The sequence below is a fragment of the Haliotis rufescens genome, unplaced genomic scaffold (assembly GCF_023055435.1).
Source record: "Haliotis rufescens isolate VD_foot unplaced genomic scaffold, xgHalRufe1.0.p SCAF_8, whole genome shotgun sequence".
Classification (NCBI taxonomy): Eukaryota; Metazoa; Mollusca; class Gastropoda; order Lepetellida; family Haliotidae; genus Haliotis; species Haliotis rufescens.
The window spans coordinates 16,264,247-16,282,193 of record NW_025964372.1 but is presented as its reverse complement, the minus strand read 5'-3'; the positions used below and the strand labels follow the sequence as shown (position 1 = coordinate 16,282,193).

General features: G+C 41.9%; 2 protein-coding genes across 3 annotated transcripts in view; one reads left to right on the top strand and one right to left on the bottom strand.

The window, feature by feature from the left end:
* Positions 1-1,040: 1,040 nt before the first annotated feature.
* The window catches only part of LOC124144800 (zinc finger CCCH-type with G patch domain-containing protein-like), a 75,013-nt gene continuing 58,106 nt past the window's right edge, over positions 1,041-17,947 (bottom strand). The window contains exons 11-13 of the mRNA XM_046514367.2: positions 3,935-4,047; positions 3,165-3,247; positions 1,041-1,781 (exon numbers count right to left, since the gene is read on the bottom strand). Of these exons, the coding sequence (XP_046370323.1) occupies positions 1,643-1,781; positions 3,165-3,247; positions 3,935-4,047 (335 nt within the window). The 3' untranslated portion in view covers positions 1,041-1,642. The remainder of the gene's footprint in view (positions 1,782-3,164; positions 3,248-3,934; positions 4,048-17,947) is intronic.
* LOC124144799 overlaps positions 7,520-17,947 on the top strand; it is a 46,326-nt gene continuing 35,898 nt past the window's right edge. Inside the window, exon 1 of one of the 2 annotated variants that reach the window (XM_046514365.2) lies at positions 7,520-8,386. The gene's annotated coding sequence lies outside the window, so the exon portion shown is untranslated. Of the gene's footprint in view, positions 8,387-14,460; positions 14,650-17,947 lie in introns of those variants that run through there. The other variant, XM_046514362.2, reaches the window with a different exon arrangement.

The window sequence follows — 17,947 nt, the reverse complement described above, 5'->3', positions numbered from 1 at the left end:
ATCGTCGCATTATATAGAATATATCCACCTCAAAGGTAATAGCCTAATCACTGTTTTACTATTGTTAATTGAGGCTAAGACGTATATAGATATGACTTGATTGTGAGTTTAAGCTGAGGACAAGGTGTGATTACTTAATTCAGTAATCACTTGGCTTCAATTGTTTATTGATGCTTTCAACAGCCGTGTGGCCACGGATGTTTTGATGGGTTGATTGGTGACATATGAGCATCTCAGAGATCAACAGTTCATCATAAACATAAACTTTTTCTCTGACAGTACACACTGGACCATAATTTGAGTTCACTATACCCGTTTTTTCCCCGTTATAAGCATATTCGTTATATCCATCAATTCTATATGACATAATATACAGCAAATGTCAGAGACCAAAAAAAATTGTTATATCCGTCAGTTCATTATAAGCGTGTTCATTATAAATGTAGTTTCCTGTAAATTATTAAATTTTCATTGATCTTGTGTGGTGGTTATTTACCCATTTCAAAACTGAACCAAACACATAATCCTCATTTCAGTCAGTTCTAGTTTACTATGCACCAACAGCTCACTCAGTAGTATGATACGACAAATATACACCAGGCACTGCCACCTTGTATTCCATATCCTGACTGCTCAATCTGTTTGTTGGTTGTTTAACACCTCATTCAGCTATATTCAAACTATAAGGCAAAGGCTTGTAAATAATAGAGTCTGGACCAGACAGTCCAGTGATTGATATTGCGAGCAACTATTCATGCCAAGCCAAGCCTGACTACCCAATCGAATTTAAGTCACTTCTTACAACCAGTATAGGTTGCTGGGAACCAATTCTTACCAAGAATCAACACGGGGACATAGTATGTACAATCACAATTAGAGGTTTCAAGTTGTGTAGGGGGCATGGGTGGCCCCATCGTCTGAGGTGCCGTGATTTGCTGTGCAGAGTTGCGTCCCTTGGGCACGCCAGAAACCTATGATTGTTGGTTCGAATCCTGGTTCGCCCCGATTATGTTTCTAGGTTTGTCAGCACCATACCCGTGCTCGTGGGTTTCAACAAAGTGGTAAACGTCTTAGACCTGCATCACTTCAGGCTCTCCTTCCACATTAAGCTGACACGCACCGATATAACTGGAATAATGTTAAACGCGGCTTTAAACCCAATTCAATCACTCAGTCACTAGTTGTGTTAATGTTTTCTTCTCATGAAATGACACATGTTATCATAGCTTAGAAAGCTTTCACCTTAGCTTTTGATAACACATTCTTGTCACAAACAGCCCTGGATCTGTGATAACTCATTCTTGTCACATTAAAACACATTCTTGTCATGTGATAACTTATTCTTATCACATGATAACATTCTAGCCAAGTGATAACACATTCTTGTCACAGACAGCCCTGGATCTGTGATAACACATTCTTGTCACAGACAGCCCTGGATCTGTGATAACACATTCTTGTCACAGACAGCCCTGGATCTGTGATAACACATTCTTGTCACGTTATGACACATTCTTGTCATGTGATAACTTATTCTTATCACATGATAAACATTCCAGCCAAGTGATAACACATTCTTGTCACAGACAGCCCTGGATCTTGCCAGAGACACAGAAGTTTGTCCCACAAGTTGCAGCAGACGTCAAAATACCATGAGTTTCTTGCTGTCACTCCGTTTCTGCTTGTGTCTCTCCAGGGTGACCTCTGATGACCTCAGTTTTGCCAGGTAGGCTTCTGCGGAGGAAATCTTTTGCCGAACTTGTTCTGCAACCCTTCTGTCCCTGGGAAATGATGGAACAGAAGTTCTAAACAATGTGCTGACAACTGTACAATTTATTTTCTCGGACAAATTTATCAGGTTATGAATGTAAGCCTTTAAAGGAGGACTTGGCTTGGGCAAATTGGCCTTACAAGCATATGTGTTTGCCATGTCACATTTTATAAGCCTTTCTATCATTCTTTCATCTATCTTTCTACATCTCAATTTCACACCAGGCACAAAAGACAACTATAACATCCTGCTCTAACATCAACATGGGGAAAGCTTAGGATGCTGGGGACATATTCTGCCCTGGAATCCCCACAGGGAGACAAGCATAGGATACTGGGGGCCTATTCAGCCCTGGAATCCCCACAGGGAGACAAGCATTGGATACTGGGGACCTATTCTGCCCTGGAATCCCCACAGGGAGACAAGCATAGGATACTGGGGGCCTATTCAGCCCTGGAATCCCCACAGGGAGACAAGCATAGGATACTGGGGGCCTATTCAGCCCTGGAATCCCCACAGGGAGACAAACATTGGATACTGGGGACCTATTCTGCCCTGGAATCCCCACAGGGAGACAAGCATTGGACACTGGGGACCTATTCAGCCCTGGAATCCCCACAGGGAGACAAGCATTGGATACTGGGGACTTTTTCAGCCCTGGAATCCACACAGGGAGACAAGCATAGGATACTGGGGGCCTATTCAGCCCTGGAATCCCCACAGGGAGACAAGCATAGGACACTGGGGGCCTATTCAGCCCTGGAATCCCCACAGGGAGACAAGCATAGGATACTGGGGGCCTATTCAGCCCTGGAATCCCCACAGGGAGACAAGCATAGGATACTGGGGGCCTATTTTGCCCTGGAATCCCCACAGGGAGACAAGCATAGGATACTGGGGGCCTATTCAGCCCTGGAATCCCCACAGGGAGACAAGCATAGGATACTGGGGGCCTATTTTGCCCTGGAATCCCCACAGGGAGACAAGAATTGGGTAATAGCGGGAAGTCTACCCCAACATCCACAAGGGGAGACAACCATTGGAAACTGGGGACCTATTCAGCCCTGGAATCCACACAGGGAGAAAACATTTTGAATAAGGGCCCCAGATCACATCTAGCTGTAACCTGCTCAGTGTCAGAAACATGACCACAACAGCTGGTAGTACTTTACAGAATTTTCATATTTTAACATCTGACTTCATTGGAAATTAGTCAAGAAACTCCAGCAATTGTCAGTCAAAGAAACAACCCAAGTTGAAGTGTTTTCTTTCTTTTTTTTGTCTAAATCTACACTCATTGTTTTTGAGATCATCTTTGCAAGTTTGTCAAAAAAGTAGTTTTTCGAACACCCAAATTCTGTAAACCAAGAATTAAAAACAGTTGTCCTCTCACCTGTCTTTGTTGCGTGCGAGAGAGACACGGAGACGTTTCAATTCCTTTTCTACCTTACTAATCTCTTCGTATGTTTGGAAAGCCTGCAAAAAACAAAAACCATGAGTTACACTCACTCTTCTGTGAGGCACCTCAAGTTACTGAGTTGCATCCCTTAGTCATGCCAGGATCTGCTGCCTGTGGTTTCAAACCCCCGAGTTGTCCAGATAATGATCCTTCATATATCAGCAACTGTGTTCACGGCTTTCACCAAAGTTGTAAATGTCTCATTTGGGCTTTCTTATGAAAATAAAACCAAATAAAATCCCTTGCTCTCTAACTACAGGCAGATCAGAGAGGCTGCAGGGTGTTTTGTTTCTTTGTTTGCTTGTTTGTTTGTTTCTTTGTTGCTTAACATTGTACTCAGCAATATTCCAACCAAATTATGACGTGGGCTGCACATATTTGACTCTGGACCAGACAGTGATTGACATCATGAGCATTGACCTATGAATTGGGATACGATGACATGCATCAAGCAAATCAGGGAGCCTGACCACCCGATCCTGTTAGTTGCCTCTTACGACAAGCATAGGTTGCTAAAGACCAATTCCCCATGGGTTCTAAAAAGACCAATTCTATCAGGGATCGTCATGGGTCCCAGGTTATATGCCAGCCTATGTCTGATGTGTGTCTTTTCACTTGGTGACTTTTCGCCACCCCTTTGGCGATGTATGATACTGTACAGTACTGCTGTATCGGCCTGAGACATCAGGCTCCACACTCCCCACCTGTATGTTGAGGTGCTTGTCCGACTTCTGGCGAAGGTCCGACTCTGCGATGTGTTGACTTGTCCCTGACTTGCTGCCACTTGCATGATGGGATACCAGCTCACCCAAATTACCTGAAAATAGTTTTTGAAAGAATATCTTGTTCATACCCCTCGTCTTTGAACAGAATATAAACAACATCGCACAAGACAAGAAGGTATTCCACAGGGTTAGAGCTAAACTGAAAAGCTGTACTTGCCCGGGAAAAGATAAAATGCCCTTGTTATGTTGAACAATGGTGAAATTGGGAAGTCTGTACTAGTCCACAGGAATTTGTACTAGCCCCGGGCTAATTGGCTACTGTTAAATTTCTAACCCAGTGATTACATAAAACAGAAACAAGCTTTTCTTGGGGGAGACATTTAGCATATGGTACTCAAGTAGGCAAGTTTGCCCTAACATCCACATGGGGAGACAAGCATTGGATACTGGGGACCTATTCTGCCCTGGAATCCCCACAGGGAGACAAGCATTGGATACTGGGGACCTATTCTGCCCTGGAATCCCCACAGGGAGACAAGCATTGGATACTGGGGACCTATTCTGCCCTGGAATCCCCACAGGGAGACAAGCATTGGATACTGGGGACCTATTCTGCCCTGGAATCCCTACAGGGAGACAAGCATTGGATACTGGGAACCTATTCTGCCCTGAATCCCCACAGGGAGACAAGCATTGGATACTGGGGACCTATTCTGCCCTGGAATCCCCACAGGGAGACAAGCATTGGATACTGGGGACCTATATCGAATAGGGTACCCCCAGAGTAATGTCGATATCACACACAGAGTTATATTTTTGTGTGACACCTCATCTCAAACATAGTACCACATAGGATGACTTAATCAAATCTAAACATGCCAATTTCAACTTCTACAGGATAATTACAAACATATTCACAGATGCAAGATTTGAAATTATCAAACCCAATCCTTTCATAAACAAGAAAAATCTTAACTCAAGATTTACAAAGCTCTTTTGTCATTTCAATGGAGTAACCCATCTCTCTGAAAGCACCTAAATCTTGATGACAGGATATCCTATAAACCTTCAATTCATCTCGTCATGCGCCCAGCTTGGGCTGTGTGTCTGCCTGCTGAGCCATGGGTTCTATACAAGCAGGCAAAACATGCGAGTCAGCAGTTTCAGCCAGCATAGCAGGCACAGGGTCTGACAAGCACACACTACACAATGAACATGTACATGGCACACAGAGGCCGGGTGCAAGTAAATGTTCCCATTTTATTATGCAGGAAATTGCCATTAAATCCCACAAGTGGCTTGGTATTCAAGGTCTTATAAGCACAACAATGTCATGTTCTCAGATATGGCTGAAAGGTACATTTTGTGAAGATACATATCCGAGGGCACATGTTAAAGATACACTGAAATATCTCTGTACAGAAACTAATGTGTCATGGTATCTTTGGTTGGTTGGTTGGTTGGTTGGTTGGTTGGTTGGTTGGTTTGTTGTTTAACGCATCACTCAGCAATATTCCAGCTATATGACGGCGGTCTGTAAATAATAGAGTCTGGACCAGACAATCCAGTGATTGATATCATGAGCATCAATCCACGCATTTGGGATCGATGACATGCATCAACCAAGTCAGCGAGCCTGACCACCCGATCCCAGTCGCCTTTTACGACAAGCATAGTTACCTTTTATGGCAAGCATGGGTTGCTGAAGACCTATTCTACCCCGGACCTTCATGGGTCTCATGGTATCTAAAGGGCTTGTGAAACATATTAGGGGGTAGTTGTTTCCGAGGGATCTCTGGTACTTTTATCTTGGGATGAGTGAGTGAGTCTGATTTAATTCAACTTTGGGCAATCTTCTAGCAACATCATGGAATAGAACACAAAAAACAGGCTTCACACATTGCAGCATTGTGGGAATCAAGCATGGCCTTCACAATAATGAGCGAACACTTTAACCGCTGGGCTACCTCACTGACCCAGCTTGGGCTGAGTAGTGACAGGTGACATTGTGATAGATGACAATACACAATGGCTGTAGTGTCGCATGTTGTGACAAGATATGTAACGACAGGACACGTCTGTGCCAGTTTGGGTTGATGAAACTGGATAACTTGTGATTTAACAAGACCCCCGACAACCCCCCCCCCCCCCCCGACACACACACACACACACACACACACACACACACACACACACACACACACACACACACACACACACACACACACACACACACACACACACACACACACACACACACACACACACACACACACACACACACACCAACTGGAAATGGAGATAACTGCTATCTCAGACCTAGCTATGGTAGACCATGGTCATCTCAGACCTAGCCATTATGCATTACTTACACCCTTGAGCAAACCTAAGAGTTAAACACCTCACTCACTCAGAGACATGTGACAATGAAGTGTGTTATAGTACATCTTTTGTTTCAGTGTTGGACACAATTGTTTCAGTGTCTAACACTGTGGATGAATATGCTTTCAACTTTTGCAGAAAGTCATAAGTATTCAAACAAACAGCATTATTTTCTATTCATCCATGATTCATAACATTGATCGATTTTTAATGAAAAGAAAATGAACACAATGTCATCGAAAAAACATTCCAAAAGGCTCATGTTCATCACTTGATTGATGGGAATGCAAAAATTCAAAAAGAAATATTGAATAATTACTCGGTTTAGCTCTGTAAACAAATTTTACACACATCTGAAACTCAGTGGCCCCGTCTTCTAAGGCACCACGATTCGCTGTGCAGAGTTGCGTCCATTGGGCACGCCAGAAACCTATGATTGTGGGTTCGAATCCCGGTTTGCCCCGATTATGTTTCTAGGTTTGTCAGCACAATACCCGTGCTCGTGGGTTTCACCAAAGTGGTAAAGGTCTGAGACCTGCATCACTTCGGACTTTCTTCCCACATTAAGCTGACACGCTGCGATATAACTGGAATACTGTTAAAAGCGGCGTTAAACCCAACTCACTCACTCACTGAATTAGGTTCATACATAATACTTTTTGAGCAAGCAGACAAAGTGCCCTTTTAACATCCCTTAATACCACCAGTACTGCAATTAGGCTCTTCTTGTTCCAGACTGTTTTATTCAAATTGACTTGGTCACCAGAAAATTCAGCCTTTAGTCTTTCAGGTATTTTTAACTGGTTTAATGGAGCTTAAACCGTGCCAAATCAATCTGAACGAATTGAGGTCATGCAAGTGTTTGAATGTTCTCCTAAAACTGGCATGTCAGCCCTGCCCGGCTTCAAGTACAAAACCTTCAAAGAGAAACATTAACAGCCAGTACCGTGGTTACCAGAATCAATTGTGTTGCCGGAATTCTCCCTCTATAACATCAACAACAGCAATACACAGACAAAACAAAAATAGAATCCAGACTTGAGTCTTCATCAAGATCAATAACACCTACATGAAACAGATCCTCAACAGTGTATTACAACATTGACCAAAAACCTATTGATTATTGAGCTTCCTTATAATGAAAAGGATTAGGATAATGTCAGTCTGCCGGACTGATATAAACATCAGAGCGGAGCGTGCATGATTATGGAACTGAAGTCAATCATGTGGAAATGTTTTCTGTCCCGATACATGCTGATGGAGGCAGCTGATCAGTTGACATTGTGGTGGATGGAGATGCTTCGTGGTGGTTGGCAGCTGGGGATGTGACAGAGTGTGGCTTAATACTGTGAGAAGGGATCTGTGAGACAGAGATGTGATATAATGCTGAGAGAAGGGATCTGTGACACAGAGATGTGATATAATGCTGTGAGAAGGGATCTGCGACATAGAGATGTGATGTAATGCTGAGAGAAGGGATCTATAACACACAGATGTGATACAATGCTGAGAAAAAGGATATAACACACAGAGAGGGCTGTGATATAGTGCTGACAGAAAGGAAACAGAGATGTGATGTAATGCTGAGAGAAAGGATATATAACACAGGGATGTGATACAATGCTGAGAAAAAGGATATAACAGACAGAGAGATGTGGCATAACGCTGACAGATTTTAGGAAACACGGAGATGTTAAATGATGCTTTGAGAAGGGATATGGCAGACAGGGATACAGCATCACACTGAGAGATTGGATACATCAAAGTGATGTGGCATAACAATCAGACAAGGGCTATAATAGACAGACATGTGATATAACACTCACACAACGGATATAACACAATATGTGACAATGCTGAGATTTGGCATTCCACTCAGTGAAGGAGAAGCAGAGATAAGAAGAACACTGAAAGGAAGGATATAACAGAAATGTATTAAAACTGAAAGAAAGGATATAACAGAGACGTGTTATAACACTGAACAGAAGGATTATACCATACAGATGTCGTATACAGAGACAGACAGGGTCTTCGCTCCGTCACTTGACCGTAAGTAAACAATAAGCGGGCAACTGACACCCGAGCTGTATTCATGGCCACACATAAAATGATGCCGTTATATAATGTACAATCAGGATACATGTGACCTTTGAGCTCACAGCAGGCTACGAGAAGGTATTTTTTAACTAGGACTCCGACCACTCACTGCCTGCACAGGCTGAATACCAACTACTAAATCAAGGTCAGCACATCACAAGGAAATCAATGACCTTTTAGAGGCATGTCAGTATCAATTTGTTTGTTTGTTGTTTAACGCCGGACTCAGCAATATTCCAGCTATATGACGGCGGTCTGTAAATAATCGTGTCTGGACCAGACAATCCAGTGATTGATATCATGAGCATCAATCCACGCAATTGGAATTGATGACATGCATCAACCAAGTCAGCGAGCCTCACCACCCGATCTCGTTAGTCGCCTGTTACGACAAGCATAGTCGCCTTTTACGGCAAGTATGGGTTGTTGAAGATCTATGCTACCTTGGATCTTCTGCAGTATTAATAAGGAACTGAGGGTGGTACTGAGGGTGGAAGTAAGTGGAATGATTTGTATCTGATCAAATAATTGAGGGATAAATACATGAATGGAGTTCAATCATCAGATACAAATATCTTCCACTATTGGGTGAACATGTTGACATGGTTGTCCTTAAGGCAGCTCCAAGAGTCATAGGTTCCCCGACAATATATCCTGTATGATATTGACAATGCTCCTGTTTCACAACATCCCTCGTGGTACAACAAATAGTTCCTACACTGGCTCGTCACATATGGATCACATTCATGCCATGATAAAAGATATGAAGCTAGTTCTTGATGCATTTCTTCAACCATGATATGTCTTGCTAAAATATTGCTAAAATTGGGAATTAACCTCACTCATTCAATGTATCATTCTTTTTCACACTCTATCACTGTCAGAATTACAATGAGTGACTGAATGTCTACAATGAACAGTTCACTTCAGATAAATATTTACAAGGGGGCATGTACACTGACAAGCACCTTCACACTGACAAACACCTTAACACTGACCAGCACCCTCACACTGACAAGCACCTTCACACTGACAAGCACCTTCACACTGACAAGCACCTTCACACTGACAAGCACCCTCACACTGACAAGCACCTTCACACTGACAAACACCCTCACACTGACCAGCACCTTCACACTGACCAGCACCTTCACACTGACAAGCACCTTCACACTGACCAGCACCTTCACACTGACAAGCACCTTCACACTGACAAACACCTTCACACTGACCAGCACCTTCACACTGACAAGCACCTTCACACTGACAAACACCCTCACACTGACCAGCACCTTCACACTGACAAGCACCTGCACACTGACAAGCACCTTCACACTGACCAGCACCTTCACACTGACAAGCACCTTCACACTGACAAGCACCTGCACACTGACAAACACCTGCACACTGACAAGCACCTTCACACTGAGCAGCACCTTCACACTGACAAGCACCTTCACACTGACAAGCACCTTCACACTGACAAACACCCTCACACTGACAAGCACCCTCACACTGACAAACACCCTCACACTGACCAGCACCTTCACACTGACCAGCACCTTCACACTGACAAACACCTGCACACTGACAAACACCTGCACACTGACAAACACCCTCACACTGACAAACACCTGGACACTGACCAGCACCTTCACACTGACAAACACCTTCACACTGACCAGCACCTTCACACTGACAAACACCCTCACACTGACAAGCACCTTCACACTGACAAGCACCTTCACACTGACAAACACCCTCACACTGACAAACACCTTCACACTGACAAGCACCTTCACACTGACAAACACCCTCACACTGACAAGCACCTTCACACTGACAAGCACCTTCACACTGACAAACACCCTCACACTGACAAGCACCTTCACACTGACAAGCACCTTCACACTGACCAGCACCTTCACACTGACAAGCACCTGCACACTGACAAGCACCTGCACACTGACAAGCACCTGCACACTGACAAACACCTTCACACTGAGCAGCACCTTCACACTGACCAGCACCTTCACACTGACAAGCACCTTCACACTGACAAACACCTGCACACTGACAAGCACCTTCACACTGAGCAGCACCTTCACACTGACAAACACATGCACACTGACAAACACATGCACATGCACACATACACACACCAGCTGTCTGTATGTAGAAATTAGAGACAATATATGACCTAGTTCCACTGGTATGACAACAATAATAAAAAAAACCATAACATGACAAATCAATAAATACCTTCAATAACTATACACCAGCATGAATTCCACAAGCTGCTGACACAAAAGCAGCGACCTGCTTGGCATTGGTCTACTGATAACAAGATGAACATTTAGTATTCTCTTCCCTGACCTTTAGTACTGTAACACCATCTCTGCTCATCCTGAAGATCCGGGGAGAATAGGTCTTCAGCAACCCATTCTTGCCATAAAAGACGACTATGTTTGTCGTAAGAGGCGACTAACAGGATTGGGGTGGTCAGGCTCGAATACTCGGTTGATGCATGTCATCGATCCCAATTGCGTGGATTGATGCTCATGATATCAATAACTGATTGTCTGGTCCAGGCTTGATTATTTACAGACCGCCATCATATAGCTGGAATATTGCTGAGTGCGGCATTAAACAACAAACAAACCAAAGCAAACCTACAGACCTACACTTTAACCACTAGGCTACTCCATCACCTACCTACAGTTTGAGGAGCGGCGGGGTAGCATAGTGGAGAAAGCGTTGGCTCGTCATGCCGAAGCCCTGGGTTCGATTCCCCACATGGGTACAATGTGTGAAGGCCATTTTCCAGAGTCCCATGGTGGGATATTGCTGGGATATTGCTATAAGTGGCATAAAACCATACTCACTCACTCACTCACCTAAAGTTTGAAGAAAATCACTCTGTGTTCCCTACTTTCTGACATAATTACACCATGAACTTAATCTGCCAAACATCCCGCTTCATGTCAACAGTTTGACAGTTCAAACAAAAATTAGGTTGTGAGGTGAAATGGGGTTTAACATCACGTCCAAGATTATTGCACTTATATATATCTAGCAACGTGCATGTACGTGTGTGTGTTTGTGTGGCTGCATGTACTAGTCCGGACTGATGCCGATTTATAGTGCTAGCACACTGAGATACCATGCCGCAGTTTAACATGAATACCCCACTCAGACACAGTATACTGACTCCGAGCCTACCAGTCCTTGTTTTAGCCCCTTAATGCCGAGCGCCAGACAGGGTAACAACAAGTACCATCTTTTAACGTCTTTTGGTATGACGCCGCCGGGGATCGAACCCCGGACCTTCCGCTCTCCAGGCGGAAGCTCTACCACTAGACCACGGAGGCGGTCCAAACAAAAATTAAATGCCTCAACATTCTAACAGGGGGAAATGGGTGGCCCAGTCGTCTAAGGCGCCGCGATTCACTGTGCAGTGTTGCGTCCCTTGGGCACGCCGGAAACTTATGGTTATGGGTTCGTATCCCGGTTCCTTCCTCATCCCTGATTAGGTTTCTAGGTTTGTCAGTACCAAACCCGTGCTCATGGATTTCACCAAAGCGGTAAACAACAGAGACCTGCTTCACTTCGGGCTTTCCTCCCACATTAAGCTGACACGCCGTGATATAACTGGAATACTGTTAAAAGCGGTGCTAAACCCAACTCACTCACTCACTCTAAAAACCTGGATGAAAATATTAAAATTAATTAATTGTATCCTTAAATGTATTTTCTCTAATCATATCTTCATGAGTATTTGCATGAACACTGACAAAAACTACTGTTGGCAGTGTATAGTATGTTAAAGACCAGTGCAGTTTTGATTTCTATCTGCATTTGTTTCTGTGTGATGTAGGAAAAATGCTGATATTTGACATTAATTCCCCTTTGTTGTTCAAAGATATCTGTAAATAGCCTCATTGCAATCCTAAAGATCCGTCAAAATATATCTAAAAAAGAAGCAGACTAATATAGACATATTATAAATATGATGCAACGTTAAGACAGCCAGGAACCAGTCTTGCATAAAGGTCTTCACTGCAGCACATGGCACATTGTTACAGGCTGGGGCTGGAGCATTACATCAGTGTTCAGATAGAATCAGTTGGTGAATTATTGATTGTGTATATTAAGTGTGAAATTAGAAATGATAAAAGACCTAGCTAGGTCATTGAAAACAAATGCAAATAGGATATAAATAACACTCAAAGCACCTAGGTTACTAAAAAGCTCATATGAACGATCAATTTTGCCATCATTAACGCTTTATGTCAGACTCATCTAAAAACATTCCCCTACCATTATGGAAGATGGTTGGTGTTGATGATGTAATGAGGCAGATATTGATGGAGAGAGAGCTGTTCCAGAGGGTCATCTTGACATAAAGGTCAGATGATCTGAAGCCTGGATCATACCATTTTAAACATGAAGCTAAGTTCCATGTTGGTTGGTTTGTTGTTTTACGCCACACTCGGCAATATTCCAGGTTACATGTAGATTTTGACCATGTAAATTGATTTTGGAACAGACATGCAGCTGTCAAAATAGAGGTGGTAATTGTGATTTGAGACCTCTGATTTATGGTAGAATTTGCCTACTCCCATTGCGTTCCAGCATTCTGTGATACTGCTTATTAAAGCATACTTCATAAGTTTTTAACAATAATACAATAACAATTATTTAAAAAAGCTTATTTCATTGAAACAGCATTAATTGCATCAATGTTTTCATTTGCAGAGATTTTGATTCATTTGACCATGAAACACGACCACAATCTGTTCTGGCCTGAATGTTATTACCTAGAATCACATGGTTCTACATTAACAGAGGATTAACCAGTGACATTACCACACACTAATCTCCAACCACCCCCTACTGTGAGTCAACACTGGGTACAGTTCATGGTCATGTGACCTCCCACGCCTCTTCTTCAAACACCCCCCTGCCCTGTCTGTCTGTGTCAGTCAATGATGTATCACATACATGTGTATAGAGGTGGAGTTATTCATTCTGGGTTGGTGAGGTGAAATGGGCTTTAACTTCGCGTCCAAGATTTTTATAGATTTTATAGAGACGTGTATGCGTGTGCGTGTGTGTGGCTGCCTGTACTTAGTGTCCGGACTGATGCCAATTTTATAGTGGTAGCCAACTGAGACACCATGTCGTAGCTTAACATGAATACCCCACTCAGACACAGTATACTGACTCTCAGCCGACCAATCCTTGTTTTAGCCCCTTACTGCACCAGGCAGGGTAACAACAAGCCCCTTATTTTAACATCTTTTTAATGACTGTTGGGTTTTGTCATACATGTTCATGAATGTGTGATGCCTAAAAAATACAGGTACAAGCCGAAAAAGCTATAAAAGGTAATTCCACACAGTGTTATTTTATTGTTTTTTTTACATTTTCCCTGCATTTTTGTAAGCAAGCAACTCTAAATTACCTGGGTAATGGTGATCTGTTTTGTGTATTTTACATAAAAACGCAGTTTTTCTGAAGCGACTTAACTGAACCATTGTATACGTGACATTTATTGCTGCACTGAAAGTCATTGTAAATACTATCTAGAGATGACCTGATGCTAAACATTCATGATGATGACATATGATGCAACATGATATCAGATTTATGTTTACACAAAATACTTTATTCTTGGACAAAAAACTTATTAAACTACAACTATTGAATTATTTTGGTTATTTCATCAATTCTGGGTTGAATAAAAATAAAAATAATTAAAATGCATGGCAATAACTATATTGAGCTGCACAAGGGTTACTTTTGATAACAGATGGGGGCAAGCCTCGTACTTCTATTAGATCCGCAGCTTCAGGTGAATACACTGCATCCACCAGTGTTATGTTTATCAAGCGTGCCGAGCAGTGGGGGGTGGGATTGTGAGGGGTGGGAGTGAGGGATGGGGGTGGGGGGGTGTATACAGACACACGCTATCAGCTGACTGGGTTGGGTAGCTTCTGGTGTCACGCTCCACGTCTTGAGGCGGAGCTATATCAGCTGACTGTTTACTGTTAGAGAATCAGTTGCCGTTACAGCTGACAGGGATATAGACAGCAACATAACACTATACAAGTGGCAATCTACTTTAAGAGAGCCGAAGTAGTGTTTATCACTGTGAAATTGGATATGACATGAGAACTATTATTTATCGGAAATCCTTAGCCGAAGTTAAGGTAAGTCTAAACATTACTTATTTGAATATAGTTGTGGTTTAAGTGGAAAAGGTTACATGATAATTTTGCCAAAACTAATAAATTCACTAAAAAGCCTCAGGACACAGGACACAGGCACAGTTTGATTTAGTCTTAAAGAAGCCTTTTAGGGCTTTTAGGGCCATTTGTTTTTTTTAATTTCTTTCGATACTATCTTGAAATTTCAAGATACTAAGTTGAAATTTCAAGATACTTAGTTGAAATTTCAAGATACTGAGTTGAAATTTCAAGATACTAAGTTGAAATTTCAAGATCTAGAAGTTGAAATTTCAAGATAGTATCGAAAAAAATATAAATAACAAATGGCCCTAAAAGGCTTCCGTAGGATCCTTAATACACTGAACCAAAAAAAGGTACTGGGATCATGAATATTCTTGGGGATATTTTTATAAAATTGTGAGCTCAGTCTTCACTACAATATCCCCCAAAATATCCCCCCAACTATTCACGATCCTTAACGTTTTTGTTCATTATATGTTAATTATAAAGGTTCAGTTGACATTGGGATCGGTATGTGAAGAGTTGTAGTCATCATGGGTTTGACAAGTGGGAGTCACTTGATGACTTCATGATATAACATGGGTGGCAACATAGAGTTGGGTTGCATGTAGAGTTGTACCAGCGACATCAACGACTACATGACACTTTTACATGGTTTTATGTCTTCTGAATGCTACACACCTTTGAAGGTCTGGCTCTAGAAGTATCTTTCATGGGACAGTCGACTATGATGATGGCCCTTAGTTAGACCATACTATGGACCCTAGTTAGACCATACCATATACCCTAGTTAGATCATACTATGGACCCTAGTTAGACCATACCATATACCCTAGTTAGACCATACTGTTGAACCTAGTTAGACCATACTAGGAACCCCAGTCAGACCATACTATGGACCCAGTTAGACAATACTATGGACCCCATTCATACTATACCATGTACCCTAGTTAGATCATACTATGGACCCAAAGTTAGACCATACTAGGAAACCCAGTCAGACCATATTATGGACTCAGTTAGACCATACTATGTACCCTAGTTAGACCATACTATGGACCAAGTAAGACCACGCTATGGGCCCAGTTAGATCATACTATGTACCCTTGTTAGACCATACTATAGACCCTAGTTAGACCATACCATGGACCCCAGTTAGACCATACTATGTACCCCTGTTAGACCATACTTTGTACCCTAGTTATGACATACCATGGACTCTAGTTATACAATATGTGTACCCTCAGTAAATTGTGACATACCAAGGACCCTTAAGTTAGGCCATATGATGTTCCAAGGGGTGCAAAGAAGGACTAGCCCTGTAATTATTAACTCAACAAAAGTGTCTGACCCCCCAATGCCCCTGACAGCCCTGGCCATACACAACTGTCCACAACGATGACTGACCGTGAAGTGAGTGGTAGATCAACAATGTAGGTCCAGATTACCTGGGGATCACTGAGATTTGTACCTGTCTCCTCGTTATCTCACCTATCCACTCACAATGCTCTCATGAACCATAAATGCCAGGTCATAAGAAACTTCCCACGGTAAATAAATAATATCTGTTGTTTGCATAATGACTTTATGAAGATACTGGTTTATTTGATATACACAGGATCTCAATGATTTTGTATGTTTCTTTGTTATTAAATGCTGCAAGCAGCAATATTCCAGCTTTATGACGGCGGTCTGTAAATAATTGAGTCTGGACCAAACAATCCAGTGATTGATATCATTGGTCCATGAGCCTGACCACCCGATACCATTAGTCACCTCTTTCGGCAAGCATGGGTTGCTGAAGACCAATTCTAACCGGATGTTCACGGGTAGATCTCAATGGCAGTAAAAACACTTTTTGTTACTGTTGTGTATCTTTATAAAGGTAGCTGTCAGACACTTAAGCTGGACTGTTGATGGTAAATTAATGGCCGTGTCGGGTGACAGTACAGGTGCAGAGTTTCCCAGACAGTAATGCTTCATCTCGTTTCATACTCCATACATGTCATGAATAAAGATAGCCATCTTAAATAGGTACTGTTTTCCTAACAACATCTCACACACATCATGCTGTTAACCGCACAAGGAAACACTCAGTTGACATGAGCTACGATGTGTTTTCATGAATATATAATGTACATTTTGACTGATATTCTAGGATCCTGTTAGTTGAACTTGCTTGCCTACAATTTATGTCAGGACAGTTCGGTTAACACTAAAACCATAGCGAAAGTTATTAACATAACACCACATGAATTGATAAAAGTTTTTGTCAGGATAAACATCTGATGATACGCTATCAACTGATGCTCATACTAGTTTCCTCAAGCAAGTTATTTAACTAGATTGTGTCAATGAAACGTACTACTTTCTTCTAGGAAGCTACGAGTTCTGATATTTATTTAACAGGATGTAGTCAATAATCGGGGTGAAACAATACACATAGGTCACGATACGATACGTATAGCGATATGCATATTTACGTCAAATTGTACAGAAACTTCTAACTACAAATATTCAGAGCAGGTTCAAAAGGAAAAGCTAGCTGTAGACACATGTCCGTAGCGGCTATGTTTGGTAGTGAATTTGAAACGCTAATTACAATACATTTTGTGATATTTAACTGACAAAGAAATGCTGAGGTCATTAAACGAGTAAGTATTTTATTTTTGCAAATTTATCCTCTTGTATCGATACAGAAAAAAACATGGTGTATCGTATTGTTGCATGAAAATTATGCCGCACAGGTAGACTGATGTATCGTCAGATATAGTCAATGAAATGTACTAGTTTCCTCAAGGCAGTTACTAGTTCTGATAATATTTAGCCAGATAAAGTCAATGAAATGTACTAGTTTCCTCAAGGAAGCTACTCATATAAGTTCTGGTATTATCTGATCAGTCTTCATCATGTAGTCAATGAAATGTACTAGTTTCCTCAAGGCAGTTTCCGGTTCTCAGATATTATTTAACATATATAGTCAATTAAATGTACCAGTTTCCTCAAGAAAGCTACTTATATGGGTTCCGGTATTATCTAACCAGATGTAGTCAATTAAATATACTAGTTTCCTCAAGGCAGCTAAATGTTCTGATATTATTTAGCCAGATATCATATCAGTAAATGAAACAGCTACTTGGCATGTCGTGTGATACTGACACCTATGCAATCGAATTTTGGTGCCATATATATTTATGATGATGATTATGATGACATCGATGATGATGATGATGATGATGATGATGATATCTATATCTAA